The 15,264-nt window shown below is 42.0% G+C and overlaps 1 protein-coding gene across 2 annotated transcripts in view; it reads right to left on the bottom strand.

Annotated features, from left to right (window-relative positions):
* plcb1 (phospholipase C beta 1) overlaps positions 1 to 15,264 on the bottom strand; it is a 105,817-nt gene that overhangs the window by 43,736 nt on the left and 46,817 nt on the right. The window contains exons 1-5 of one of the 2 annotated variants that reach the window (XM_022770390.1): positions 6,783 to 6,826; positions 6,511 to 6,651; positions 5,893 to 5,972; positions 3,292 to 3,345; positions 1,248 to 1,323 (exon numbers count right to left, since the gene is read on the bottom strand). In XM_022770390.1, coding sequence (XP_022626111.1) covers positions 1,248 to 1,323; positions 3,292 to 3,345; positions 5,893 to 5,972; positions 6,511 to 6,651; positions 6,783 to 6,794 — 363 coding nt within the window. In that variant the 5' untranslated portion in view covers positions 6,795 to 6,826. Of the gene's footprint in view, positions 1 to 1,247; positions 1,324 to 3,291; positions 3,346 to 5,892; positions 5,973 to 6,510; positions 6,652 to 6,782; positions 6,827 to 15,264 lie in introns of those variants that run through there. The other variant, XM_022770389.1, reaches the window with a different exon arrangement.

Here is a 15,264-nt window from a genome sequence, read left to right as displayed (position 1 = left end):
GGTGTGTCTATAATACAGACACATCTTTCATGCCATGGGATGTTCTATTGCTGACTTGACCTCTCATCTCCTTCTGGAGGTGATTACACATATACATTTCAAATACATATAATTAACAGGGACTGCAATTGCAATTTGAACATAGACTTAAACAAAAAAGCTATGGGCACAAGGGTTCCTTATAGAGCTATCAAAGTTAAACAGCTCTGATAGAAACACAGAGCCCAGCATAGTAGTAAGCAATAGCATTATGCCAGCAAGAAACAGAGCAGAACCAAACCCTCTTAGAAAGACGCAGGAGAAAAGAAGGTCAGGAAGGATGCCCTAAGGGAGGGGGATGCAGGTCAAGCCCCGCCGAAACTCAATGACTCATTCTAAAGAGTTAGTGCGAGCTACGTTGTTCATGCACTTTTGTCTATGAGTGTGTGTTTTTGAGGGATTAACAGGACTACCATTTAGCTGTAATTACTTGCGCATTGGAACAACAGTTAATCCCACCAGGCCTTCATACAGCAACATGTTTTTACCTCCCGCTATCTCTCCCTGTGCTAATTATGTATAACTTGTTCTGAGTGTGTGTGTGTGTGTGTGTGTGTGTGTGTGTGTGTGTGTGTGTGTGTGTGTGTTTGTACTTCTGGATGTGTTCATTCTGTTGTATTCAAAAACCATTCATTATAGCTGCAATGTGTCTGTTCTACTGTATGTGCATATGTTTCAGCGTGTGTTCAGAACTGCATTAAACAGCATATTCCCACTTCCAAAACACGCAAATTGCTTGCTGCTGTTGGAATACAGAGATTGTTTGCTGTGTTAGGGGACTGTTTACACCTTTATGCATGAGGGGGCAGCCTGCCTCTGGTGATATCTCAGAGAGGTAAAGATAAAACAGCTTTTGTCATCTCTATTGCTCCCACTGGGTCTATTTGTTTCATTACAACCAAGGCTAAATCAGTTCTGAGTGGGAAGTCATGCAGACATCTAGAAAATAAGACTCCAAACAAATGAGCAAAGCAGCAATCAGCTGCTGTTTCAGGAGAATAGAGAAGGAGCTCAATGGTGAGAGGACAGACTGATGGATGGATGGATGGATGGACAAGATGAAAGAGCTTGGACGCTTGGAGACAAAGATAAGAGAAACAGATGGAGATAGAGGAGAGACACAAATTGGAGCAGGTTCACAGACAGAGGAAATACAAGTAGATAGCAACATTAAAAAAAAAGGGAGTTTCAGTATTTTGGTGTCTCACTCTGCCAGAAGGGAGGCTACAGTTTTCCAGGGCTGTCTCCACTCGCTTCCTGTCTGACGAGAACATCCTGAAGATACTGTGGGACACACACACATACGCACCCTTATGAGTAATCACAGAAAATGCCACAGACAAAGAGTTTTCACTCTGGTCCTCTGTGTCAAACTGTTGAATTCACCACAGCTTTTAAATGAAGGATATCCTGTGATAAGGAAGGAATGAAAAAAGCACAAACTCAAGGGAGAAATTACAAGCTGAGAGACAGAAATGTGACACAGATCTTGCCTATATGAAAAATTTTAAATATAATGTGTATATATATATATATATATATATAGAGAGAGAGAGAGAGAGAGGTTGTATATTATACAAACTGTTGTAAAAAGGTGTTGATTCAACTTTATGTACATTTTTGAAGGCTGTAGTTTCTGATGCTGTTGAATCATATTATACTGAGAGGTGTTTCTAATATTGTGTACACACACTCTTATAAATAGGTAGCATGAGATAAATGAGTGTATCTCAACAAAGGTGATTCATGTGCACAAATATTCATTGTACTTTTTATCATCAAATATGAATGGTATGTAGAATACAGAATGGGCTGATTTGATTACTGCTGTTCACACACATCTAAACTCCAGACGAGCACCATATGTACATAAAAAGTGATAATGTTTGTAATTCTTTTAAGAAACAATATAACCCCAAACATGTTTATAAAGCTGAGCTCATTTCTTGTTGTCATTATAATTATCATTATCATCATCATTATCATATCACAGTTTCTCAAACAGTACTTGTAATTTACACAAATGCGATCTCAGCAGTTGCAAAACTAATGTTTTCTCTCGTGTGTAAATAAACAAAAGACGTGCAGATTAGATGTTTCCAACTTCACTATACATACAACACAGCTATCATATGGTTGCTGTTCTGTGAAAACCATGCATCTCCAGAGTGACATTTTCACATGGTAAGAAAAACAGCCCTGTTTTGGGGGTTTGTGACACTACATTTTTCAGATAATCCTAGGGGTTTTTTCAATGATTTATTTTTCTTTTGGAGATACATGGTTTCCACTAGGCAGTGCAGAATATGCTATTCTGCCCCATCTGTCATTTTGAGAGTAGAGAGAGACAGTGCTTCTGTGTGGTTGGGCTGCTGTTCTCTGTTTTATTCTAGTGTATATAGACAATAAATGTGATTTACTACAATGAAATCCAGTGTTGTTACAGCTACCGCTGGCTGTTTAGGTCTGTTTCTGCTGGCCATAGCCAGTTTTAATTACATGCAGAGGTATCCATGAGCAGATACTGTATGCTCAGTGGGAGAGCAGAGTCAAGCTGACATTAGTCAAGCTGACATGTCCTCCCAGCTAGGAGGTTAATTCCCTAAACGGCAAGTAGTGTCTCTCTGCCTCTCTGTGCTGACACCCACTGCTTTCCTCTGCGGCTCTGAGGGAGGTTATCGCAGAAGTTCACTGTTGCCCGCCCGAAAGCTCAACTTGACTAATAGAGATGGAGAGAGTTGGATTTTTCAATTAGCTGATGACAAATGTGGAGATAAGTGAAACGGAAACTAAACTCCTCAAAACTGAAAGACGCAAAAGGAAATTCCCACACACTGGCACATTTTGAGCTGAGGGCTTGCCCAGGGAATGCTACTACACACACACACACACACACACACACACACACACACACACACACACACACACACACACACACACACACACACACACACACACACACACACAAACAAACCAATAAGGATGGGCTCTTGAAAAACAGAGGAAAGGACAGCAGCTGACATTATTGAGGAAATTTTACTGCAGGAGTCATGGAAAGAATATAAGAGGGATATTGTGACAACAGAGGGGCGGGGTAACACATTCTCATAAATGCACACATATAAATAGGCAATGTGTGTATTCTGAAGCGTATGCATGCTGAGAGTAACGATAGAAGGCAGAGGAAGCTATGCATTGATCAAAAGAGCAGAGTGGTGGCAGGGGAGAGAAGGATGAATCAGAGAGACTTACTTCTTGACGGGGATTCGCCCCTCAGGGTTGAGCTGCAGCTTCAGCCGAGTGTATCTGCATTGGACAGAGCACAGGCCTTACACAACATGTTATCAGCAGTTTGTCTGTATGGCTAATGCACTTGGTCAAATTTAATTTCTCCGTGTGTTTGCTTGAGTTTACATGTGTGACTGATGTACATAACCATTCGCAATGTCTGTTTATGAGCGAGAGTGCAAATTAATATAAGAGTGCATGCACCGGCGTGGTGAAAGACACACATGTATCAACACAACACCCAGTGACTGACTGCATGTGAAGAGTTTGTGCACACCATGAATATTGGCTTCGTTCACATGACAGGTTAGAATTGTGGCTAATCCCTGGAAGTCTTGCATCGGCAGCACAGAGCCATGCAGCAGCAACTCAGGCAGCGCAGAGGGGGCTATAAATAGCTTGGCTGCAACAGGAGCCATCATTACAGGCTGGGCCTTAAGTAGCTGCTGGCTAATAATTAATATCCATTACAGTGTCCACTTCATAGGGCAGGCCGGCTGCCACAGGCAAAGTCAACGATGACTGTAATGGTTAACTGGGCCAGACTGGGCTTTGAATGAAGCATTTTTTCTCCAAAAAGAGAGGGAAATGTGAGGTGAAAAAACGCCAAGTGTTGGCCGAGAAAGAGCTGGTTGACAACAGCTGATATCGCTGAGGCAACATCAGGGTGACTTTTGAAAAACACAGAGCGAGGGAATGAAGAAGGGTAAAAGAAAAGTAAGGAAGGGAGAAAAGCAGCGGAGTAAGGGAAGAAGGAGGGAACAGTAAGGTGTTTCTTGATGCCCTCATCTGCCTTACAAGTGCCTGCATTATTCATTAAGATGAGTGGGGGAAAACAGATTACTTGCATCTGTCTCCTTTCATGTTTATCTCACTGCTTTCTCTCTCTCTGTCTGTCTCTCTATCTTCCTCCTATCTCTACACTCTCTCTTTAGTTAGATGTAACCATGGATGTCAGTTTCCATTCCACCTGTGGTAATGCAAATACTTATTTCTGCACATCCCCGTTTTTGGCAGGGAATGAAATGCAAAACATGAACAGCAAAACAGTAACTGGCAAATTCCCAGTTTTCTAGCACAGTCAAAAGTCATCCCAGCATATGTGGCGCAATTTTAATCCAAATTGTTGATGCTCACAGAAACATAATCCAAGGAGTATCCTTAGTTCTGATGTATTGATCTCAAAAGAATATCTTGCAGTAAGCAGGCATTTCGAGACACGTTGGGTTCTGATTTTGTTTCCTCTTGCTGGGAATCACTGCTCGTATACGCTGACCCCCAAAAATGTATCGCAGCATTACGAGCTAGCGATGAGGATTAACCACATGCAGAGAAACATCAACATCACTTCAGGGATGAGGCCTCCTCATGCTGCAGCAGTGGTATGACAAAGAATTGCCTTATTTGTAAGCAAGCGGTGCACAACAACTGCTGCTGTGAGAAACCAGCATGACTGCAAAACCTGCTCTATTCAATTCTATTCAACTCTCTGTGTACTATGTGGTCGATGGCCACTTTTATTGTCTCATAAGTCAATTAGCCTCCTCAGGGGTGTGAGTTAATGGCTTCTGTTCACTGATAAACAACAAGACTGCTGGGACTTGCCACCAACCAGAGCCCTGCATATTCTCTCAAAACAATACTGCAGATTCATATTCAAGTTCACTCGACATCAGCCTCACTCAGTCACTCACTGCCCAAATGAATCAGCCGAACCACAGAGCAGTGTGTTTGCTTCGATCAGATCAATACAAATGTGGTGCTGTAAGCCGTTAGACACAGTTATCATACAGGATCAGGGGTGGCGTGAGGGCAACTGATGATAAAAAACTGTCTTACTGGACAGCAGGCCATTGATGAGGGTAAGGGGCGGTTTACATAATAGGCTGGATCCGAAGAATGTAGCCCCCCCTTTAACATTTCGACACCACCACAGCTCAGGTCAGGAAGCTGACCTGTTTAAGGATCTGCTGTCACTGGTCTGCCATTATGTCATTAATGCGACAAAAACATAAGCTAACGCACAATATGAATGTACACTGACACACATACATGCAGTCACATATGTACTCTTGCACCGGGAAGTCGAGTTCATGAACTAATAAATTTTTCCAGCTGCTTTATTTATCCCCCACCTTCCTTCCTGTCTGTTTTTTCTCTCCTTACTCTCTCCATCAATGTGATGTGAAGTGCCCTTTATAAACTCAAACCCTCAGGCTGCCTGGTGGAGCTGTGAAAAGCTACTTCTTACCTCCTGTGTGTGTTTATAGTACATATTTACTTGGGTGTATGTGTGGAGGGGTCTGTGTGTGTGTTGCAGTTTACAATTTTTTAAGGCATACTTTGTGCACTAATGTGCATGTAACCAGTATGTTTAGCTCTCACAGTGTATAGCCGTACTGTGCAGAGGAGAACTTACACAAAATACCTCATTTGCTTTTTCGTGCTGTCTTGGTTGTATAAAATATAATAAATAACTGATCTGACGCTGGTGAGGACTGACACTTTTTTGTTTCTAGCAAACCTGATTTTCATATTTATCTGTGAGGTTGGAGATTTACATACGCTTTCTCCAGGCAGGCCTCTCTTGACATGTTCTGTACCAAAAGGTTAGATGCCAGGTTGAACAGCTCCTCTGCCCATTCCTGCAATAAATAGAATACACACACACACACACACACACACACACACGCACATACACACACACACACACACACACACACACACACACACACACACACACACGCACATACAGACACACACAGGTATGGTGATAATTTGACTTCAGAAAACACACGGCTCAAACCTGATCCAACAGGGGATGATGCCCTCATCTTAAGTCTAACAACAATAGAAGAATAAAACAGAACTTGTTTTATTCATCACCATCTAAAAGAGCAGGACGTTGAGATACTGATCACACTGTTGTTACACAGCCTTTTCATCATTTTTAATTAACCTCTGTGTCATTTCAAGCTTTCATTTCAGCAATCTCTAATACCTAGAAGATCATTTTATTCAGCTGAAAACCTTTCCAAAGTCTTTTCAGGAAAATGTGGCATCAACACTGATCCCACAGACCCAAAAGGAACACCCCAATTAAAACACTGAAATTATCAAAGTTGGAGCAACAAAGTTTTCACCTAGGAACAACGATACCTATTGCATTTAATAGCTTTTTACCTTTGCCGTCTCCTCTTGGAAAGCCATGAAGTTCAGGTAGGTGATGTTGACCATATCAGGGCCACTCACCACTGTCAGCATCCTGTTCTCCATCTTCCCCGCCAGGGTGCTGACATCCAGTAGTTCACGAAGCTTGGCTTCCTTAACAATAAAACACAAGAACACACAAACACAAACAAAACATGTCATAACCAAAATCAAGCAAACTACCAGAAGTCATCAAGCTTTCAGGCTTTTTATATCAAAATGAGTCCCAGCTCATAATCACTGACATGTGAGCTCATAGTTGCAGCTGCATACACGATGTGAACTACCCCGCCTTTACAACAGTGTACTACACGTCAGCCAAATCTGCATCCAAAACCTAGCAACCCAAACAAAGAAAAAGGACATAAAACAGGTCATGGAAAAAAAAACATGGTATGTTTTTTTAATGTGGAAGCTAGAGACAGTACTGCCTTGCGTCATGGTATTGTGGTTTAATGTTGTTTCACAACAAAAATTGCCCTCTGAGCGCACTGAGCTGAAACAACACCTGTCAGTATTTTGGAGTTCATGCCTCGTCTGAATGCTGATGTGTGTGATTAATGAGAGGTCAGCTGCCTGAGGCAGACAGTGTGAGGAGCGAGGTGGGAGGCTACAGTCTCACTGGATTTTAACGTGACATGCAAGTTCCATAGTACAGGCAGCAAAAGATAAATAAAAGCAGCAAACCAGGGGGGTTAAGCAGCATTATGATATTAGGCATTTTTGTTTGTAAACTAATTAACAGGGCTGGAGGCATTGAACTGATGAAAACATGTCGATTTTTGGTAAGAAGCACAAATGACCACAAAATGGCTGCAGGGGATTTATGGTGTAATTTACTATCAATGACCCCATGACAAATCCCGCTTTCCTGCTTGTTTTCAGTGTTAAAAACATCCTCTAGTATCGTCACATTTTCAGCTTAACTATGGAAGATGATACTAAGAAGAGTAGCCAACACACAGCAGTCCTTGTGACCAGGCATAACATCACAAGACAAAATGTTTCATTAAAAATAATCAGTGGATTCACTTGCCTGAAGATATCCCATGAGCATATTGTTCCTGCTCAGAAAGATTTTTAATACATGCCTTCACAAATACTGCAAATCCATGAGAAGAAATGATCTCCACCTTGAGCAATGTGATTTTCAGATTTAACTTTAATTCCCTGCAACCTTCCTTCATCCCACAAATTCAGCAGGTTAAATGAGTCTGTTGTCTGTTGTAACCAAACACTGAGTGCTGGCAACGGTCCAGTTCACACGGAGAAAAACTCTCACAAATTTGTATTCAGAGGACATAAATGTCTGAGGAAAACTAAACCAAACTAATTTTAGCAAATATACATTTAAGCTGATCTCATCTTTGGTGCAAATCATATGAAAAACAAACTATAATGCCTTTGAGGTGTGAGAGAAGAATAACAATGATCTTTTTCTTTCCTTTGCAGCCCAGTACGCTAGTAGCATACAGAATGGTCGCTCCGGCTTAATTAACACAACAAAAAAGCCCTGTAAAGGATTTTGCAGTGAAAGCAAATGAGCTCCCACTAATTTAACCAATCAAACAAAGAGCATTGTGTCCTGTGTCACGCTGATAAATGTCCTCTACACGTCCCTCACGCCCCCCAATCAAATTGTGCGGCTTAGTGGCGCCCATTATTATCATGCTGAACTTTTCATAGGCAATAAATTTCCCCGACTGAAGAATCTCTCTTCTGACAGCCTGTCTATCTGCCCGCTTTTCATATAAGCATTCACAGTTTCATGAGGCTGGGTGGAGCACTACTTTCTTGAAAAAATACGCCTTGCTGTAATTTCAAGAAGAGAAGAAGGAGCGATAACTACTGCACATCGAAACATTACAGGTTTTCAGTCACTGATTTCCACACAGGAAAGTTATAGTTACAAGATCCTGGGCTTGACCACCAATCAGCTGGACACAAAGTGCTTATTTATGAGAATCCATCGTTGTCAACGTACGTAATCTGAATGCTCCCAGTCCCATCAATCACAGCATAAAAAGCCACTGTCAATTTGCCACAACACACAATGCTAAAGTACCCTCTGAGAGATGCTTTGGCAGTCTTCCGAAGATGAAAGGCTTCTGAGAATAAATGAGATGACAGTAAGATGCATATTTCATCTATTACAGCGCTTGAACGTCAGTACAATTTGATGCTGTTTTGATGCAACTTGTAGCCATTAGCTGAACATACAGCTCATCTCCTTGTAAGCAGTCAGCGCATGGCTGATCTAGGAGGCAGCTGCAGGCACATCCACTGGAGAAACATCAGCAGTTATGTTGAAAAAGGACTTAGTCAGAGAGAAATAAGCTGATGTCAAGGAGGATGGCCCTACTGGACAAGAGGAGAGGAGAGGAGAGGAGAGGAGAGGAGAGGAGAGGAGAGGAGAGGAGAGGAAAGGAGAGGAGAGGAGAGGAGAGGAGAGGAGAGGAGGATAAGTGTGAGAAAAAGTAAAGTAAGAAGTAAAGAAGTAAAGCTATGAAACAGTGGAACAAAGAAGAAAGGAGGGGGCTCAGCCATGTGAGCAAAATTCAATTTGTGCTGGTGCATTGTGGGAGCTGTTGGAGGCATGCCTGAGGTCCCAGATACCACAAAGATGGTGGATTTAGAGACAAACAACCTAAGGGTGGGGGTAGGATGAGATTTGGAAAGATGGTGTGGTTAAGATGATGGCTTCCTGCTTCACAACATACTTTACTGTGAGAGCCTGTATTTCCAGAGTGTATGCATGTGAATGTGTGTCACGTATTTGTGTATTCATGCTTGTGAGAATGTGTTTATTCAGGCGTACATGGTGCATGTTAGCAGCTGCAGTGTGTCAGTATTGGGAGTCCTCTCAGTCACTTAGCATTCAGGTGGAGCTGCAGCCTGAGGTAATTCACAAACTTCCTCTTCCTGCCTTATAGTTTGTCACAAGGCTGTACCTGTCAGCAGCCATGCACTCAAACGGTGTCACACTCGGTTGGGCACAAGGGAAAGGAAAGTCAGCCACACCTCAGGTCATTAAACGTGCAGCAGGGCAACCATCTAAACTCTCTATCTCTCTCTGTTTTTCACACACACACACACACACACACACACACACACACACACACACACACACACACACACACACACACACACACACACACCTTGGTTTGGCAACACACAATCGTAAATGCACACATATCCACTTGAGAGTGCACATGGATAAAACTGTCCTCAAGCAAGCACAAATCACGACACACGTATGAATACACAGACACACATAGTCACATGTGTGTGGGCATAAACACGCACACACACACACACACACACACACACACACACACACACGCACACGCACACGGGGACATCAGATCAAAGGAAATGTCAATATGAATGATTGATGATGACCCAACTACCTACACACAGGCCACCCAACACTTGCTTTTAATATACTGCATCACAGATGTCTAACCGATGCAGAATATCTAAAACTAAAGTCAAATCACACCAAATTCTAGGTGCTGTTTTTCTAAGGGACATTATAAACCTGGAGCTTCCTCTCACCCACAGAGATCCACTTTAAAATGTTTAAAAAGGACAGCAGTAGAACTGCAATATGAAAACTGTACTAAGCAGAGTTAATGATGCTTCACAAAAGATGAATTGTGATTTTTATTTTTGACAAGTACTAGTGGCGATATTTCCTGTTTTCATGAAGTGTTTCCCTTTAAAAAAAAAAAAAAAGGATAGTTGCTTTAATAAGTGAACAGTGCCTCGTTCAAAGTAGGTGCTGCCAGTGTACAAATTGATGTTACGGTTTCTTCAAAAGTCATGTGAAAAGTGTTTTTTTTTTTTTTCCTTGATGTACCAAATCTCACAAGACATGCAGTTCACAGCACAGCGTGTAAAAAAAGACATTTCGGTTGGTGTCTTGAGGATGGTTGCACTTTAGTTGACCCTGCCGGGCTGTGTGGCCTGTTGCAGTTCACACTACATATCTTAAAACAGCATATGCTTGTCAAACAAAACAATGTTTAAGAAACACAGAGTTTAAGACATGATTGTAGGGTGTATAGGCTGGTGGAAATAAATATTATTTATTGTAGGATTTATATAAGCAACATCTGGCATTTGGAAACAGGAGCAATAAGTCATAGTCTACTGTGTATTACTCCACCTGACCTGATACTTCTACATGCTCCTCATGAATTCCAAATCCCTTCATCTAACAAAACACCCAATTATGGACCCCCAACCCCCCCGAGTGCCACAGGTAGAGCTAAACATAATCTCACTTGAGCTGGAGGGATGAAAGTTATAAATCCAACTTTTACATCAGGATTCAGAGGAGCACATCTTAACGTATGCAGCGATGTCACTGCAGAGCGGGACTGCAGGTTACGAGCAGGGCACCATTTCTCCTGCTGCTGGCTAGCCTTGTTAACTAACAGAGCGGCAAGATGCTGCTGGTGGGGCAGTAAAAAGCCTCGGGCGTTGGGCAGGAAATTATGGGACATTAAGCTGGGGGTGATGTGCTCATTCTGCCACACAAATACCGCGCAGATGCGCGTTTTGTCGTTTACATGCACCTAAATTTTGAGTGGGAAATAGATATGTAATGGTGGCTGGATGATGATCCGCCCTAAGTCAATTACATTTGTGTCAATGTTATGAAGGGTTTGTGTGTGTCAGCTAGTGTATGTGCGTGCCTAGTGCTGTTACGTGCTTTCTTGTTTATCAGCCTGTATGACTCAGAGAGTACACCCACAGCAAAACTAATCCTAAAACGACTCCCTCTCCTGGCGATGCAGTCATTTATTTAAGAGGGTAACGCTGCATCTGCAGAGCATGTTTAAAACATAAGCCACATCATAACTTATACAGACAGAAAGCACTGAAACATTGATCCCATTAGAAAAAAGAGCCCCATCTTTCTGGCCAAGCCGAAACTAAAGTTTCCCTCAAATGGCCTTCCTAATCATCTGCATGCATGCACGTGCACGCACAAACGCACACGTACTGTACAGTCACAAGAATGTAGACACCATATTTTTCAAGATACCTCAAGCTGCAGTCTGCACACACAAGTAGACAGACACATACAGTATACACTTTAGAAGTAAGAGATGTTTGATCTATTCTCACACAGTATTTGTCCTACAAATGATACTGTACATGCTGCATGGGCCTTAACAGCAACATGTACAATTTAATAAGATCTCAGCATAGTGTGACTACACACCCTGCACTGAATACATCTTTACAACAGTGTCCTTTCATCGGAATGATCAATAAGTAGAGAAAATAAGAAGAAGCCCCAAAATGCTCAGTAGCCAGATTTTCAGTGATACATTCCTGACAAGTTAAGCCAGCCAAATGGATTGTAGAAGCATGCGAACACACACACAGACACAGACACAGACACAGACACAGACACAGACACACACACACACACACACACACACACACACACACACACACACATCTCTCTATGTCTTCACAGAACATTACACACACACACACACACACACACACACACACACACACACACACAGTCATTTCTCTATGACTTCAGAGGACATTACATTGACTTACATTTATTTCCTGAAGACATACTCTAACCTGGACCACGACTACTACTTGCCTCATTCCTAACCCTTAAACCCTTACCCAGGTTTAACCTTAAAACATGTCCCCACCTAAGAATTTAATGATTTACCTTATGGGGAGTTGCTTTTCTGTCCCAATAAGGAAGAAGTCCCCATTTTAAGTCCCCACACCATGAGTAATAACACACATGCACGCATGCACACACACGCATGCATGCACGCACGCACACACACACACACACACACACGAACAAATAACATACAAACAAAGACCCTTTGGTCCTATGTTACACTTCACACCCTCACAGTGGGGGACTACAGTATGGAGCATTTCTGCTACAGGGGGACACCATGTTGTTCAGCTTTAAAGCTTTTCTTCTGATCAAACAGCCTGTTTGATTCAGCCTCAAAAGCAGCAGCCTTTCACATAAGGATGGGAGAGCTGTCTGTTCGCATTACAACTCTGCAGTTTCATACTTTAAACTTCCTCAGCTTGAAAACATCCCTTACTAATTTTTCTATCTCGGGGTGAAACTCAGCCACTACACAGTACATTGTGTGTAGACTTAGGATAAGCCACGGCTAAATCACAAACAACTGCATTGTAAACATGATCAAAGAACATGAATGAGAGCAGGAGAGGATGAGATAGAAGGAGTGAGGGGATCAGGACAAAGTCTTTGATTCCGGGACATCCCAATCCCTCTCTGCCTCTATCTGCATCCTGCTCCCATCCCCTCATCTGCAAGGCTCACTGTCTCTGCTTCATTTTATTATTCTCCCTTGTGGTCATAATTCATTTGAGAACTAAGTGTCAGTGGATGCAGACCACCACAGTTTCATGAGGCGGAGAATTGCCCACAAGGCCAGGAGTAAAAGGTCAGCGCTTAATCAGTCAGCTGTCAGGTGATGCATCACTGACCACGGTATGGAACCAAGTGTGCACACATTTGGCTTTGTGTGTGTTGCAATCATAAACCATTCTCAAAAATCTTGGGTAAGGGTTCGCTGCTGGTTAAATGTGCCAAACTGATGCTAATTTCTTAAAATGACACTTATTTTCCTCTAAGCCATCTGGCCCTCTTGCCTGTAATACAGCTGTACTGGCAACTATCCATCAATGAAGCATCAGTAAACACAGCTATGTGAGTTCAAGGATGCTGAGTAGTGTGTACAAGCCTGCATAAAAGCTGAAAAACATTATATTTTGAAGTGTGTTATTTCAGAAGATGTTAAACCTCTTCAGCTAAATATTTTCCCTTTATATTGCATGTGTTCAACTGAAGGGTATAATGGTTAAGACGGGAATGAAAATAAAAATAACATCCTGATTAGAGGAAGGATCGCAAAGCCTTAGCTCATTATTAGCTCTCCACTGGAATACATTTGCCAGTGGTGATGTGCCGCTGGTGCTCATGCATCGAGGCTCAGGTTGATAAAATGCGTGGGAGGAGGTTGAAAGCTCATATGGACTTAACAATCCCTCATTCAAACTCCTCAATAGGGGCATTTCATTAACCCCCCGAAGCAGTGAGACATGAAACGAGAGACGGAGGGGTGGACAGAGTGGAGATGGAGAGCACACATCACACCATATCCTAAATGCCAGCACTTCAGCAATAACCTGCGCTGACAGGCACCCATTTTCATGTCTTGAGGAAGCGGCCTAACATTAATGCCCAATGCTAATCATCTCATCACGCACAGCGGAACTCAGCAATCACAGACGTTGAGGGGAATGTGAAAAATATGTGTTTTAAAAGAGCAGTTATACAATCACTGTATTTCTCATTTTATCATGAAACATCTAATCGTGAACTACAAAAACTTATTACAGTAATTCCTCTTACTGATCAGACTTCCTTCTGCCACACAGCTAGACTTCTGTCACAATACGCCTGCAGTGCAGCTGGACTCCTCACTTCACTCAAAAATGTATAAGAAAGAAATTCATCAGTTGAGGTGTGTTTGATGTACAGTTAGAGAACTACACCTAATCCGCTCAGTGCACTGACTAAGTAGAATCTGCAGCTTGCCAATGTGTATCAGTGTTTTGTATAAATGTGGTTTTCATCTGTCACATTTATGTCCTGTGTGAAGATACTGTTGACAAAAAATGGGATTTTGAATTCTGTGCAGTTCATTTATGACATCAAAAAACTAAAGCCATCCACCTACACATGATTTCGAGGAAGTTTGAAAGGCAGACAAAAGTCACCAGCCCACTATCACAGAGTTGAGGTGAAATAAACCTGTCGATGTCTGACAGCTGTTGACAGCTGTGCCCTGCAGCCTGGGCCAGAAAATGGCAGAAACTCCTAATTCAGTCTGCCACATCGCAATATAAAAACTCTTGGCATCTCATTGAGGAGAAACACATAACTCATTGGAAACATAAGGAATGTTTGACAGAATTTGACCGCAAAGCCTCAATAACTAAATCATCGGATTTAACTGTCACCTGGAAGACACTGTCACGAAGAATCAGCCAAAGAGGACTTCTCAACGCTTCTGACGTTTCCTCTACCACAAGTTTTTTTCTTCAATAACTCATCTTCTGAGCTGGAGTAAACGTGCGCATGAAAATATCTCATCAACTACCACAACATTATTGAAATACCTTCAGTGCTTCGTAATCACTGTAATATCATTTCACATCATTTTTGAAATAATCTCTGAATGTTTTCCATTTTATGGCCGACATGACCACAATATTTCACAAAAGACAAATAAGAGAAGACTGCCTGTCTTGACCGCAGGGCACTGAAGAGAATAATGCTCCAGAAATGGGGAGGAAATTGGACAATCTTGCTGAGAAGTCTGCTTTGCTCTGGCACTCGTGTAACATGAGAAGCATATGAGGAGTAGCGACTACTGCAGTTCTGATAACATGACACCATGACTTCCAGCAAATATTTCAGCTCGTACAAATCCTAATAAAATAAAGGACAAATATGACGAGACAAGATATGACTTGATGACTTGATGATTATTTCAAAGTTTTACTTCAATCACGATTAATGATTAATGATTAATGATTACTATGCTGCTTATCAGTCTCTCTTGTTTTTTGAGCCATGCACTCTTCATTCTTTGCGATGTGATTGTGAGTGAACATGGACTA

The sequence above is a fragment of the Seriola dumerili genome, unplaced genomic scaffold, assembly GCF_002260705.1.
Source record: "Seriola dumerili isolate Sdu_G_001 unplaced genomic scaffold, Sdu_1.0 BDQW01000025.1, whole genome shotgun sequence".
NCBI lineage: Eukaryota > Metazoa > Chordata > Actinopteri > Carangiformes > Carangidae > Seriola > Seriola dumerili.
Note: the sequence above shows the minus strand (reverse complement) of the source record. Positions and strands in the feature narration are given on the sequence as shown.